We start from the raw sequence: 15,360 nt of genomic DNA on the forward strand, positions 1-15,360 counted from the left end.
AACTGGAACACAAGTCCTGATGGTACCAAGACACCTGTCCTAGCAGGCTCAGGGAAGCAGCTTGAAGTAAGCAGCTCTAGTGAGTACAGATGGACTAATCTTTTGCACGGAGCTAGGCATGGGCCAAAGGCCTATGATCTAAACAAAGTTATGATGTCACACTTTAGGGCTGACACCATTTCTGTTTTCAGTTAGCTGTCATATATTAAAAGCCTCTGCATTTTTCAAGTAACAAGACTACACTGGCTATATCAAGAACTACTCAGCTGAAGAAAGCAGCTGATTGTATTTTCCTACAAGAAGATACAAGGCTATAGTTTATCTTGGAACTGAATACATGCATATGCTTTGCCTATTCTAATGTGCATTCATTTTGAATTTGAAACAAACAGATGTATCTCATTTGCACAGAAACTAATACAGCTTCAGGAAGGTTTGAGAAAAACTCTAGAGACTAAGAGGACAGCATGCTTCTTCTCAAACTGGAGTATTGGATTAGAACGGCTTTGTAATCTGGAAGACTCTCACAGTTGAGAGATATCAACACTCAATTTCCAGTATTTCCAGTCTGCAAATTGATAAGGTTTGTGAGAATATGGAACCATAAGTCCCTTATGCTACACAACACACCATCTCCTGAAGTTTCTTCTGCCACAATTTATCTCATGATTTTCAATCAACCACAGAGAATCTTACTGGGGAAGAAAGAAAAGCCTGGCACGTAAGTTTAGTCCAATAACCTTGTCAAGATGTTGGTAAGTATTTAATGACAGTCTTCCAGACAGAAGAGACACACATAAAACAGATGCGCATACATCTGCATACAGACACACGGATGCATCTGCACTCACAGAGTAACTGATTATGTAACTATCTAATCCAAACACATCAATTCTGCATGTACAGTTAAGTCAGATTTAGCATTGACAGACTGGGAGTTCTTATCTAATGGACACAGTGATGCCACAAAACCCCTCAAGGCTAGACAGAAAACATCCGCAAACATTTATATGAACAGTCATAGTCCAGTGATTACAAACGGCACACTGTGGAGTATGTGAATTCCATTTGTAAGACACCCCCCCCCTCAAGTTTAGTGCAAATACAACCTTCAACTATTCCATCTGTAAATTATGCTATTCAGTTACTGCTATGTAAATAGCTGCTATTCAGTTACTGCTAATACCATGCCTAAAACTACTTCCAGTCAGCCATAACAGCAAGTACATTTATGTTACTGAAAGAAATAGAAAATTACCGGTTCATATTCTTCAGCATTTTTTTCCAATTGACTGAGTAACRAAGCCATTCCTCCCAGGTGTGGAGTCAGCTCAGGAACGGAACTAGCATATGAGTCATTTATTAAAATYGATGTGGTGACATCAGGAACAGTTCTACAGGTTGGGATCAGTGGCAAATCCAGTGGCAGATCGCTGCAGATAAACAAACAAACTATTGKAATGCCTTTAGTATTACAAAAAGTTTTCATCATGACCGTAACAGAATTCTGCAAAGATTTAACAAGTCATTTTGCTAGTATTTAGGCACAAACTCCAGTATTTCTACCAGTATATTAGAATTCAGGGTAGGATCAGGTCTTGCAATATATSTGTCACCAATAAATGAATATATGAACCAATATTGACTTTATGTAGAAATAAAAATTAAAATTAAACAATCCTTCGTATTTCCACAAGTAGGCCCAACGAAATGGTTTCTGTAGACATCTTCTGCAATACTACCAGGACCATTRTGAGTAGCATACCTGTCCTCAAACTCTGATTTGCTGGGAGTCTCATGAGCAGAATATAAGATGGTACGAATGACCTCTTCCTGACCACCGTGCGTCTCATACTGGCTAAGTGCTTGCATAACAGCTTCATCAGAGGTTTTATACAGGGCAGAACTCCAGCCAGGGCCCAACTGTGCTGGAGATTCTATCACCTCCTCATCACCACTCCCACTGCTGTCACTGTAGCTGTCTCTCCTAGAKGGAGATTTTAGCCTTTTCTTGCTCTGATCAGTAGTTTCATTTTCATCAGAGCTGTCACCTTGTTCTCTGTTSGATAGACCAGTAACTTCTTTGCTGACATCTGGAAATACTTGYTGGGGTGAATGGATGGGAGTCTACAGAAAACAAGGACATTTAATGCATTAAACTCCAGTTTTGATGGTAGGAAAAAATTGCAARGACAGTATAAAATTATTAAAAGCAATTAATCAATGGCTCCTTCCATTTAGATGTTGTCTCAATTGGATGAATGCATCATACCAGTGACACCAAATTCAGGACAAATTTGCCAAGACAAGCATGCAGAACTTTCAAACATACACTGGTAAGCAACTGTAAAGGAAAACAAACATACTCTTAGCTTTACTCTTGGGAAGCCTGCTGACAGATGCCTTGGCACTCTGCCCAGTAGTCGTCTAAACAATTACTATGAAAACCCTTGCAATCAGAATACACAGATGATGATTGCAGTGTAGCTGAAGTCAAAATAATCTCAAGCAGAACGCAAGCAGGGAAAATTTTAAGCGAAAAGTTTAATAGACAACAAAAATCATTGTAATTTACATAAACTAGGGACTGTTCAGCCAAATTGTTAAGTTCAGTTAGAATCAAGAACAGTTTTGTCTGATCAAATAAACTCAAGAATGGCATGTCTGTTAACAAACACAAAGTTCGAAAGCATCATTTATGTTTCTATTTGTCAAATTCTTGTGTTCATGAATCCACCAATCCATGATACTGTTATAAATAAAAACTGATATTGGCTTATTTGTTTATTTTTAATATATCTGTTACTTAGTAAAATAATTCCACAATACAAATACGTTAATTACAAGATTAGTTATTTGTATCAGTGCTTTATTCAGTTGCATTTCTCCTCTTCTTSCTCTAATTTTAAGTTTGTGTTTATAAATTGAAGTTTATCATACTTGAACTGTTTATACTGTTTAAAAATTAAATTGAGTTAAAAATCGAAGACTTTATTTTCCATACCTTTATACTTTCTTCCCTTTATTATGGAAATCCTACTTTACTGGTGTGTGAACTCCTCTCTAAATTCTATCCTAATTCTCTTTTGCTGAAATATATATAGACACACACACATACACACACACATATACATAAAATTGCCATTTTTTACAATACCCTAAAATTGCCTTCTGTTCTTTGAATTTATTTATTGAAGCATTTTGAAAACGTGTTTTGGGAAATCTCTAATTTCCACTACGTAAATAGGGCAATTCTTTTTTCAAATTTTAAATGCAACAAAACAAAATAAATTGGTATTTTATACAAAATTCTTTACGTACGTTACAGAAAAATCAAATTTCTATTTGAGACTGACTTCTTTCCACCCCGAGTTGCATTTCATTAACTAACCCACTAGATGAACTAAATGAACCTTCAAACAATAATTTTTTAAAAATACATGCCAAAGACCTTACCAACAAAGAAGGATCAATGTCTGGCAGTATCCCAGGTGGTGGCCGACAAAGGAGAAGAGAGACTTCAGGAGATGTTCCTCTCAGAGTGGAGATGACTTCCTATGGCCACAGGTAGATCCAGTATTAGACAGAGACCCCAAGACTTGCAGGATTTGTATAGCATGAGTTTCACTACTAAGACAAGACAGCAGAGAGCACAAACCTGCTGAGATAAACCCTTCAGTGATGCCCCGTTGACTTGCAGAATGACATCCCCAATTTCTATTTGCCCACTTTCTGCAGCGGGCTGCCCAGGGAAGAGCTTTTTCACTCTCACAATAGTTGAGCCCAATTGCTCTGGAGTAAGGTTATCTTCACGGCAGAAACTGAACCCGAGGCCTGAGCTGTTCTTCAGCAACTTTACCTCAAATGTGTTCTCTGCAAAAGAAATAGTAACAGATGACTTCCTACAGCACGTTGTCTGTAAAAAAGCAGCTTGGATAAAGTGCACACTGTCTYCCTTACAAAATTTTCCTTTACTTCCAATTTGCTGAATATGGACATTTTCAAAAAGATCCATGCAAGTTAAACAGGCTTAGCCAAAAAGCTGATTGTGGCATCACACTGTGCTGGCTTGCCCCTGACAACACCCGCACTACACAGAAAGCCAGGGTATCTCCAAAATACTATTCTCTGGGAAGTCTTTAAGAAGCCTGTTACAGCAGAGAGTGGAAGGACTGATCATACATTTTTGATAGCAGCAACTGAACTTAGGGATCTGGTAGACAGCATAAATCTCATAGCTAGGTACTGTCCTTGCAAGGCACTCCTTGTCTCTGGTGGCAGTAAGTTAGTGTGGACCCTCTGAAAAGCAAATGCAGTACATTCAGAGGGAAAGCAAAAGAGGTGTTACCAGCCACAGGGAGGGCAGTACCCTGCTGCCGCTGCGGTTCACCTGTTGTTTTGGCCACCTTAGCAAGTTCAGAAACACCAAAAGGTTTCTGCCRTGCTTCCCTGTCTGGGTAGGCTTCCCTCTGCTTTCATTGGTCTCCAACAGGAGGAGCTAAAGGATGCCAACTTCCAGCCAGCTAGACACTTCCTCCTACTCCAGTCACCTCCACCCATAGTTCCCCCTCCTCCTTTCATCCAGGTCTTTTAATTTGCTCTCAGCTAGACAGGAACAGTGGGAGCTAGAAGAACTCTCATCTATATATGAATACTCCCAACCTCCATTTGGCACCTTTCCTTAATAGTACCAGAGCTAGTGGCACCTCTTACTGCCCTGATCTGCAAGGCTGGAGAATTTGGGAAGTATCACAGAAGAGTGAAAGAGGAAACAGTTAACAGTCATTAAACTGAGTTATTGAAATATCAAAGGAAACCTTCAAAACCAATGCAACAGCACAAGGAGACTGCATTATGTGCAGGAGTTTGGTACAAATTTCTACCAGCTCTGTCTCCTGTTGTTTTTTTCTACTCTATGGAAGATATTTAAGAGAAGAAGCACAAAATCTAGTAGATGCTTTAAAGGATCAGACACTTTTCCTAAATGATCTGACCTGCAGTGACAAAGCTGTAGTCTTTGGCATTTGTAGATTTTGTTGCTGGTTTCTCCTGAGGCTCGCAATGCCCCACCTGATTTGGAGGTGTGCACTGTGGTGTTACTGGAGCATGAACTTTGGCTACTGAAAGCTGCCCTTTTTCCAAGAGTAGATGCACCACCTAAAGAAATGAAACATTCTCCAGTAAACTGGCACTGGTTATGAAGATGGTATAGTCTAGAGTACACACTTCTTTCTAACCTGTCAGGGTCTTAAATTCTAGAGTAACTAACTTTATGGATACATCCCTCCCTCAAACATCCTTATTTTTTTCATTACTTTAAGGGCTATGAGTGACAAGTTCCATATACACTAACCAATTTGCGAGACGTTTGCCAAYACAGAGTTCAGAAAGAGTTTTCTTCAAATAAGGCTGTGAGGGGTTTAGAAGTGTCAGAGACATTGATGTTCTCGCATGGGTACAGGGAATAGATTTTAAAGTATTTTACAAAGTATGCACTGACGTTAGTTCTTAGCAGCTCTGGATATGTGCATTCACTGGCTATTTTCAGGTGTATATGCACTTCCGTATACGAAATAGCAGTCATGAACAGCGYTACCAAATGGAAAGATTCCACTGGCAGAGTCAAGTGCCACCCAAAAGGGCCAAGCCTCAAGCAAAGCCAACCTCACAGCAGGTGAACACAGCTATGCATATAGAAGGCCTTGTCCCTCCGGTGGTTCAGATTCAGGCCCTTCTGGAGCATGCTACAGCTGCTTTCCAACCCATATGCCTAGGCTTCCCTCCCATGAATCTCAGGGTCAAGTAATAATGCATAGCATGTAGTCCTCTTGCTCCACACAGAGCCAGAATTTGGCTAGGACGGGCAACAAGACCCAATACCAAGAAGCCAAAGAGTCTGAGAAAGCACATCTAAAACAACCAGGATACTGCAGGCAATTCCAGTCTTCAGTTTCCTGTACCTCAATTCACTCATGAATAGTTGGTTTACTACACACAGGAGGAGAAAGGACAACTGCTTACCTGCCCAGTGTTCCTCAGCGTTTCCACAGCTTGCTTATGGGTAGCACCTTCCAAACTAATCCCATTGACTGAGAGCACACGGTCACCTAGAAATAGATGGTGACTAACTGAGAACATCTTATAAAAAACATATATGGTACACAGACACCCTCAGTTACTGATGGAAATTCTCCCACCATTCCATACTCTGAGGAAAGAACAGTATTTTACAACTAAACTGTTTTGAGACAACTCCGTGTCAAAGCTGGTGATCCCTATCACAACAATGTTCTAATAACCAACACAGAATTTTTACTAAAAATAAATCTTAGCCTATACAGGCAATTCATACTTCACTAAGGAATGAAGGCTGCCTTACAAACAAAAGCCACAGCATTTGCATCCATTTTCTGTATCAAGTTATCCMGCATGCCAAGGAAGAAGGTCACAAATAATACAAAGCCCTTCTCTCTTCACAGCTGGCACTGAGAAGTGTTCCCCATTAACATAGATTGCACTAGGAAAAAAAAAAACTGCAACATATTTAGTCTTTTTTCCTCCAAGATCTCAGCAGTTTTCTGTTGGTTCTGCAGTTATTTTGGTTTTGTTTTAATTTTATTCTAACATTTTTTCTTCTTCAGCTGCAGAATTAGCTATCAAGTCTCTAGCACTTAGCATTTATTGRCCATTAATATGCTCCGTGGCCCTTTGAACCGCTCATTATTGTTTCACTCCACTTAAGTGAGACAATATTTAAAGTGACACATGCAAATGCAGGTTCTCGGAGGAACAGTTCTTCTCCATAGTGACACATGAATAAGTTAAAGGGGGCAAACAGAGTTTCTAGCTTTCAGGCCACAGTGTATCCCTCTAGTTCACCACAGACAGTTATCTAAATTCATTTATCTGTTTTTCACATTAAGAATCTCCAAAAGAACTAAAATAATACCTTTTTCTATTCTGCCATCCGCTTCAGCTGCTCCCTTAGGAATAATTGCTTTCACATAAATACCACCATGCCTTATGCTAGTATTTACACCACCCTAAATGGAGAGCAGAAATACGATTTGTCAGCCTTTTTGTAGCTAGAATGCTTAGCACTTAAACACAGTGACACACAAGGAAAGCTATACTCAGGAAGCACTCTGGTTACTGGCATTGAAAAGCAACAGCCAAACTGTCCAAAACAAAATGTTATACAAGGCATGTTTTCACATTCATGGGATTTATTACTAACAAAGCTGGGGCGAGAAGGCTGTAAAAATACAATACATCACAATGCAACTGCCCCCAAAATACACTAGTTCCTTTGGACAGAAACATGTTTACACCATACTGGAATTTACATGCTTGCATGCAGATCAAAGTATGTAAGTGAGAAGATTTGTGTGAACACAGCATGCATCAAGAGCCACAGCAGGTGCATACCCAYGCAGTGTCCTACTCCAGTTCGCCCTCTCTGACGTAACATGAAACTAAGGAGTGCTGCTTTCTCTCAGATCATAGAAGTTTGAAGGTCTGAGATGAAAAAAACTGCCCAAGCTCAAATGGCACGGCTTTTGGAGGAACTTAGCCTTTCTGTCTCACAGACTGCTACCACTGCACTACTGGTGCTTCTCCATAAGCTTGGGGGGGAAGAGGGAGCCCAGCAACATGTTAATGTGCACTTCCAAAGCGCACTGTATTATGTGGAAAAACTTAAAACACAGAGCTAATTGTACACCTCTTCTTTCCATCGCTCTACAGGATGGCAATGCAAGGGTCAGAGTGGAGGCTGAAAAAGGAAAGCACAATGAAAACACTCGGTCATCMTTCAGGGGAAGTCTTTGCAAGGGTTGGCATTTTCTAACATTTTCTGTAAAGCCAATGTATGCATGCGGCAGGCTTGCTGCTATTCCACAGCTAACTGCTCCTGCATCATTATGCCCAGTCATCTGAGATATGTTATCACATCTGCTTTACATGCTGAAGATCCTGGGTTCAAGCCCCAGTGGAACCAGCACCAGAAAATCTTTGGGAGGTTGAACTAGATGAGCTCCAGAGGTCCCTTCCAACCTTACTGATTCTGTGATACAACAATTCTGTGAGTGCTGCTCCAAAATATTAGCAATACATTTAAAAAATTCTTCTAAGCAAACTTTTCTTATTGCCAAYGTATTATTTACAGTATGTAACAGGGCAATGACTCATTCTATGGAATCAAGATTTCTGTAGCCCAAATTTACTTCTCATCAAATATTGCAAATGCTTTGCCTACTTCCTCTACCATACAGGAAACATTTTGTCTGATGAGACAAGGCAATATGACTTTGGATAGACTGGGATGCTAAAAGAACAGAGTTTCACTTTGTTCCTYTTAGACTGGAGAAGTTACATGCCACCCATGCTCCTATCCGCATGGCACACTTGGGAAAAGGTTGACTTGGTTTTAGGTGTAAGCAGTGAAACCCACCAGCTCTGAACTACAGTTAATGACTGTTCATTGTTGTCATAATTTATRTTATTTTTCCAAGTTATTGTGTAGGGTTGATGATCAACCAACTAGAGACAAACTTCAAGTATTAAAATACCCAAATCTAATTTTGAATGTAAAATAAAAACAGGAGCAATGAAAAACCTGTGCATCTCAGATAGAGAGCGTTCACTCTGCCCACAGAGTGCTGCTTTGCAGTAGGGTAAGCCATGTAAACTACATTCAAAAACTTATAACCTGATGAGAAACTAGTCCATTAAAAATACATTTTTGTCCTATGACAATAGCCTCAAAGAAGGCAGTGTCAATCAGGTCTCATTTGGATAAAAGTAGTTATTTGTTTTCTGTTTTTTAACCAGCAGAGGGAGAACAGAGAACAAGACATTTGTGGAGCTGCACAGATACGCTTCGGTAATGCTTCCCACACCACTGCCTATGATGCCAATCAGCAAAGGTCTTATTTCTTTGTGCTACTCCGTTGCAAATTTGWCACCTCTTCTTATTAGCTGGCAAGGGACAAAGACCATCTTTCTATTTACACTCGCAAAGTAGCTTCTGCGGGGCTCCACAGTAAGTAAACAAACAAAAAGGGTTACTTGGAGGGAAGAGGACAAGAAAAGGGATTTCTATTAATATTTTCAGCTTTTGTAAGATTGATCATACAATAGTAAAACTACACACTGAGTAGCAACTCTAAAAAATACTTTGCTTCCTTGTAGTTTAGCAATTTAACAGGTTGCTGGGATTAGAGAAAAAGAGAAAACATCTAAAAACCTTGTCAAACAGTACCGTGACACTTATTCCCAAGCCGTTATCTTTTTTGGCTAGTTCAACCTCAAAGATATCTCCAGGTTTAAGTGTTGCAGTAATCTTCTCAGAATTCATTTTGTTTGCTGCATTCTCTGAAGATTCCTTTATAAAAAAGAAAAAGCAACAAAAAAGAAAAAAGGAAAGGATTTTATGTTACAAGTTTATAGYTAAGATCTCAAAGGGTGTGTTTGAGTCAGATGCAACCAAAAGGAGTCCATATGGGACAGTACTAACCAGTGAGATTCATAAGGCTCACTGCTTTAACCCTTCCACTGCAGCAACTGAGCAGGTTTGGCCCAGGAATATGCTTGGCCTTCAGTGACCAAGTGTTTCCAGTGTGCCTGGTCATGGAACAAAGAACCCATAATACTAAAAATTCAGTCTGTTGGATTAATTTGCTGGAGCTGCAAGAATTTCACTGAATGATCTCCATTATCTGAAAGGTGGGATCATTACTAGGCAGGAACGAATTTGTAGTACTTTGCATCGTGTACTTTTGGAAGGGTGAAGCAGCAAGTCGTCTCTGCTTGGAGCATGACTAACTGCAGAAATTCACCTGACAGATGTAGTTTTACAGGTATTAAATTAATCCTCTAAGACACGAGAAGGTAAAGAAACATATCTGTAGAGATGGTCATTAGACTATGACCACATTGGAAAAACATACAAACTTGAACACAGATTTTCTACAGAACCTGCGTGAGCGCTACACATGCATCCCAGGGCAGAACCTGCCTCTAGTAGACATGTCCATGTCATGAGGTTGTTAAGCTGGAAGCATCTCATTCAGGACTCTTCTCAGGAAGACCTTTTAAGTTCTTTGAAACTACAGGCATGATTTTTCTCCATTTACTTTTGGATAAAAAACTGAGACTTTATGAGAAAAAAAATAGAGCATGACTTGATTCTTGTGAGCAGATTATTGCGATTTCAATTCTTTCGTAGTTCAAAGCTGTATCTTTTCCTCATTTCAAGGACCAGGAGTACTAGCTTTTGAAAATATGTACTAAAGAGTACTCAGCATTTGCAGTTCAAGGGATAAGCTGCCAGCTAGGCTGACCTTCTCTCCCCTCCCTCCCTCCCACTCTCTTCACCTTATTCACACCAACAGCCAGCTATTTTACTATCTCTATAATACCGATGGGAAATGTTCGTATGAAATACACTATGCCTTTTTAGCTGCCTGTTGCTCCTGACTGCTGGAATATGTTGCTTCATCCATGTCAGAATCCCCTCGGTCAGAATATTCCACAGACTCCATTGCCCCAGGCCTTTTAGTTTTTGTTCGGGTACTGTCAGACGAGKATCTTCTCTTCTCATTGGCTTTAGAAAGCCCAGACAGGGAATCACTATAATGCTGAGGATCCTGCTGGGCTCTACCACTTGTGTGTTTGCCAAAGAAGCCAGCTGTCTGGCTCTGAGACAAGCTGGCACTCTCAGTCCTGGAGTCCTGGGAGCTCATGCTTCCGTCTCGCTTGCTTCCCGACAAGCCACACAAACTCCCTGAGATGGGCCTCTGGTGACCTCGCGACTGGTTGTGCTCTTCTGAAGAAGACTCTGCCTCATTGTCCTGCACTGATGATGGCCTCCTTAAATAACCTCTTGTTCCATTAGCGAGGTGCGCAGGGTTGGATGATGCTGAAAACAAGGAGACAAGACAGTCAACAGTAAATGCTAACATCTTATCTGCTGTAGGACAAATTCCTCAGCTCTTTAAACAACCACATAAGGATTATCAGTTCGTATCATGCAGAACACTTTTCAGATAAGGTGCAACCAGAACGTCCTTACTAAAGTTTACTGTAACACACTTAGTTCATTCTCAGAACACAGTTTCAAGCAGATATTAGCTGGGATTGCTTACTGAAATGACTAGTGTTAAGTGTGATGTTTTAAGCTTAACCCAGTTGCCTATATAAATGCTTCACAGGAAACAAAGAAAGTGCTTTACAAAAGGCGTTAGAAAAGGTAGAGCACTCAAATTCAAAGAACAAATCTTTAATGGTAATGTAGGGAATATTTCTCTCCATACCTTTGGATAGCCTGTCCTTGGGCTGAGAGATAACAAGTGTCACATCTTCAGGTGCATTCTCTATAATTTCTAATGCTGCATGGTGGCTGACGCCCTCTAAACTCATGCTATTCACAGATATCAGTCGGTGTCCTGCACAAAAACGTTTGTTCAGAAACCAACAATTATTACATATACAAATTTTTCCTGATTTTGTCACCCATTTCTACCTTCTCTTCTGAGTTATGAAAAAGAAATCCAAAAGGAAAAAAAAATCAAGAATTGAAATGAAGTTCAGTCTAAGGCATAGACTAAAACAAACACACATACTAAACCAAATGAAAATCCTTTCTTTGTTATAACAATCTTAGGCATTACCTGTGCCTAGGTTCACTTTTTTTAAAAAAAAACAAAGTACAGGTACAGAGGTTTAAAAATTGAAATTTCAAAGCATCTATCAAGAGATAATARCAAATAATACCTTTTCTTTATAGGTAATTTTAATCTTCTCTTCCTTCAAACTTTGGGATATTTTACWTTAATTCAACAAAAACTTTTATTTTCATAGGGTTTAACAAAGAAGTATCTCTGGTTTTCAAAAGTTATCAAGCAGGTAACTAAATGTTGTTATTTGTAAGTGTACTTTGTAAGTGACACCACAGCCACAGAGGAAAATAGCACTATGAAAATGTTCATTCTTTCCTTTCACATGTACACCTCTTATTTACACCATTCACCTGGTTTTAGAGATCCTTCCAAATCAGCTGGCCCTCCAGGAATAACTGAATGAATAAAAATTCCCAGATCAAGTTTCCCTGTCTTCTCTCCACCTATTATTTGAAAGCCTGTTAAAAAGAGAACCAAAGCATGTGAATATGTCAGTTATCMGTCTTTAACTTAATTCAGTACAAGACTGTATTTCAAATCAGACAAAAAATTTAGTTGGTTTAATAAATGTGAAGTGAAAGAAAACTAAACATCTTAAAGAAATACACCTGAAAGTAAATGGTAAACAAAGAATTAAGACATAGAAGTGATTTGAAGGGTTTATTTTGATAAAGCTTTATTGTATTTTCTTCATTAAAAATGTAAAACACTTGTCTTTGCATCAGAGACTTCCAATTTCTGCAAATTCTACCAAGTAACCCTGGGAAAGCTGATCATGATTAAAAATAATAATAATAATAATAATTGAACAAGTCAGTACTTCTCTACTTAAGTTGAAGCAGCAAAGTAACACAGATTGTGTTTTGAAGAAAGAAAGGGTGCGTACGAATTTCTTCAATCTTTGGTTAAATCTAAGATACTGTGCAGAGTCAATGACAAATATTTTGATCTTGTAGGCTTTTCCCCCTATTTAAATTTACACAATAGTCCTACTTTGAGTGACASAACAATTTTCTAAAAGAGATTTCAAAGAACCTCCCTACATTGGGACTGAGATCAAATTATTCATTACTCATACAGGGAAAAATTGTGTGGGTTTATGAAAAAAAGTTAGTGGTAGAAAAAAAGGAATAGAATCCAAATATCTTGCCTTCCAGGTTCTTTTTAACCTCAGATTAATGGTCCACACAGTAGTATTTTGAGAATAAGAAMAAAAATGTGCTTAAGTGCATATTGGCTTCAGAATGTTTTTTTTGTCTTTAAACCTCAAAGCAGTTGCACCTATGTAGAGTGTGCACAGATATAAACCTTGTATCCGAACACAGAGAAAAATTTTAAAGGACCCAACTTTAGGATAATCATTTCACACTGTAAATATTATTCTTTAATTTATATATGGAAGAACTAAGAGACAGTCTGGTTTAACATCCCTCAGCAAGTCAGCAGCAGATGCTAGCAATAAAACCTGGGCTTCAACACCCTAAATCAACATCTCAGAAATCCAGCTGCTATCTGTACTGCTTTCTTCAGTTCTCTAATAAATACTTAAAATAACAGGACATTTTACTTTTGGTTTCTATGAACAAACAAGATATAATAATAATAATTATAAGGCAACTTACCTAAACCCAATTTTTCATCCTTTTTCAGATTCACCAAAGTGACCTCTCTTTCTGGTGAGGAAACTCTGCTCTGCACAGTTTGTAGAGTACCAGCTGAAAAGTCAACATTTCATGATCAGACATTAACCAAATGCAGTCATGGCATTCTAGGTTTGCCCTTAAGTTCTATGCCATAAATAAGACTACTCCTCTGAGAATTGGGTCTAAGTTTAATCTTCCTGAGTCATATCCAAATTTTAAAATCCTTGTAACTCACTCCATTCTCAGCAATTAAAATCTTGTATTCCTCCCAAGAAAAGATCTTACTGAGCATGGTCTCTTGGAGTCTATACAAGAGTAAGCCCTACAGTTTTCCATGTTAATGGGATCTCTTCAGGCAAGTATTTAGACCTATGCTAATGTGCTTTGCTCAGGGAGGAAGGACTTAAGCACATTATTAAAAGGGATACTGAGGCTTACAGAGCTCTCCCAGATCAGAGCTACTAAGATCAATCAGTTCCGCCCACTCCACACAGTCATTTTCTGCACTCATAAGCCATGCCAGTTTGTTCCAAAACATGCACTAGTAACGCATTGTTAAAGAACACCAAAGGCCTTATCTAAGCAACCAAGAATGCTTACACAAACAATTCTCTGCTTGGCAAATATATTAACAGTTGCATCAGTGACACTGCATAGAATACACCAGGCTTGAACGCGATCTACTACTAGTAGCATTGGCCACAAACAAGGGGCTCTGCGGTGCCAGCTTTTGAGTGCAAAAGCATGCATCACAAAACCATGCATTTCCAACACAGTGGTTGCTAGATACAGATATATTTTTAAACTGACAATAGAAAAGATTATATGAAGTTACTGAAAGGTTACTCAATGAATTCTCTTGATGATCCTTCCTTTAAAGGATAACCAATTTTAGAAACATCTGTGAAAATGTATCTTGCTTTAATTTATTTCCTCATCTGCCACTCTGAAAGCTCCTGTTTCTGCTCCTTCCAAAATGTGAGTATCCTCCAAATAGAACTAAGTTCCCAACAGGCTGAAGTACACCCAGGTACTTTAGAGACAGATGTAGACCAATTCAGAAAAAAAATCCCCCATCCCCAGCGCTTCAAAAAATCCCCAAATTCTTTCCAAATCTGAACTCATGAATTCATTACCTAGCAGAGGTATCACTTGCTTACTCAGCCAGAGACCACGGACAGAGATTTAAAAAAAAGCCAACTTCATTCATACGATTAACATGCTTAACTGCTATCTATTGTATTGCAAGAGGCTGGAGCTGCAAACACACCTCCTATTCCAGCTGTACTTTTAATATAGTAACTGCTGTGCTCAGGAGCTTTATCGCTCACAGATTACTGTCTGGTTGTCTGAGTATCCTTCTTAGAGGATGGCTTTCCTTCAGATCTGTGCACTGAGTTGACTGTATGAGCGCTCAGCAACGTTCCCAACCACGTGGCTGGGGAGCCAGAGACAAACCACTGGCAGCAGCGCCATTTGCCAACTCTGGAATGCAGGAACAGACATTTGTCTTAAGTGCAACAGGCACCTCCACTTCCAGAACAGCAGAAACCTATTGAGCTTTCCACACTTGCACAAGCAGATAATACTGGGGCAAGAAAATATGACCATAGACTGCCTCAYCTGGAAAAGAGATTTTTATTCTCAAAACAACAACAACAACAACAAAAAGCTAAAGAGTAACAGAACTCATTTAAAAAAGTGATTATCTGGGGCTCTACAGAATCCTTAGTCACACAAGTAAGGGAAAAGAACTTTGAAGAGTGCAGAATTTTAGATGACAGCATCTTTGAGGGGTCAAAGTAAATAGATTGTTCTCATAGTCAAAAATGGTTACACACAGATGTAAAAATCTCCCCCCAAAAGCACTGTTTTAAGTAAAAATTAAAAGTAACTGACTGAATTACCTAGGTTATTTATCAACTTACCACTGTCTTTCAATGGTGTTGATGACGGAGTATTTCCAGAACTATTCATGCTAACGCCTGGAATGTGAATGCAAATATTAGATATTGTTAGCAATATTTCTAATTTGC

The 15,360-nt window shown here is 39.1% G+C and overlaps 1 protein-coding gene across 2 annotated transcripts in view; it reads right to left on the bottom strand.

The window, feature by feature from the left end:
- Positions 1 to 15,360, bottom strand: part of PTPN13 (protein tyrosine phosphatase non-receptor type 13) — a 111,899-nt gene that overhangs the window by 14,755 nt on the left and 81,784 nt on the right. Inside the window, exons 20-32 of one of the 2 annotated variants that reach the window (XM_085306284.1) lie at positions 15,253 to 15,309; positions 13,304 to 13,396; positions 12,032 to 12,139; positions 11,316 to 11,447; positions 10,455 to 10,921; positions 9,263 to 9,385; positions 6,950 to 7,043; positions 6,022 to 6,107; positions 4,995 to 5,157; positions 3,659 to 3,873; positions 3,457 to 3,555; positions 1,766 to 2,127; positions 1,259 to 1,433 (exon numbers count right to left, since the gene is read on the bottom strand). In XM_085306284.1, the coding sequence (XP_085162410.1) occupies positions 1,259 to 1,433; positions 1,766 to 2,127; positions 3,457 to 3,555; positions 3,659 to 3,873; positions 4,995 to 5,157; positions 6,022 to 6,107; positions 6,950 to 7,043; positions 9,263 to 9,385; positions 10,455 to 10,921; positions 11,316 to 11,447; positions 12,032 to 12,139; positions 13,304 to 13,396; positions 15,253 to 15,309 (2,174 nt within the window). Of the gene's footprint in view, positions 1 to 1,258; positions 1,434 to 1,765; positions 2,128 to 3,456; positions 3,556 to 3,658; positions 3,874 to 4,994; positions 5,158 to 6,021; positions 6,108 to 6,949; positions 7,044 to 9,247; positions 9,386 to 10,454; positions 10,922 to 11,315; positions 11,448 to 12,031; positions 12,140 to 13,303; positions 13,397 to 15,252; positions 15,310 to 15,360 lie in introns of both variants that reach the window. The other variant, XM_085306283.1, reaches the window with a different exon arrangement.

Source organism: Rhea americana, unplaced genomic scaffold (assembly GCF_003343005.1).
Source record: "Rhea americana isolate MKP2758 unplaced genomic scaffold, rheAme1 scaffold_237, whole genome shotgun sequence".
In the NCBI taxonomy this organism is placed as follows: domain Eukaryota; kingdom Metazoa; phylum Chordata; class Aves; order Rheiformes; family Rheidae; genus Rhea; species Rhea americana.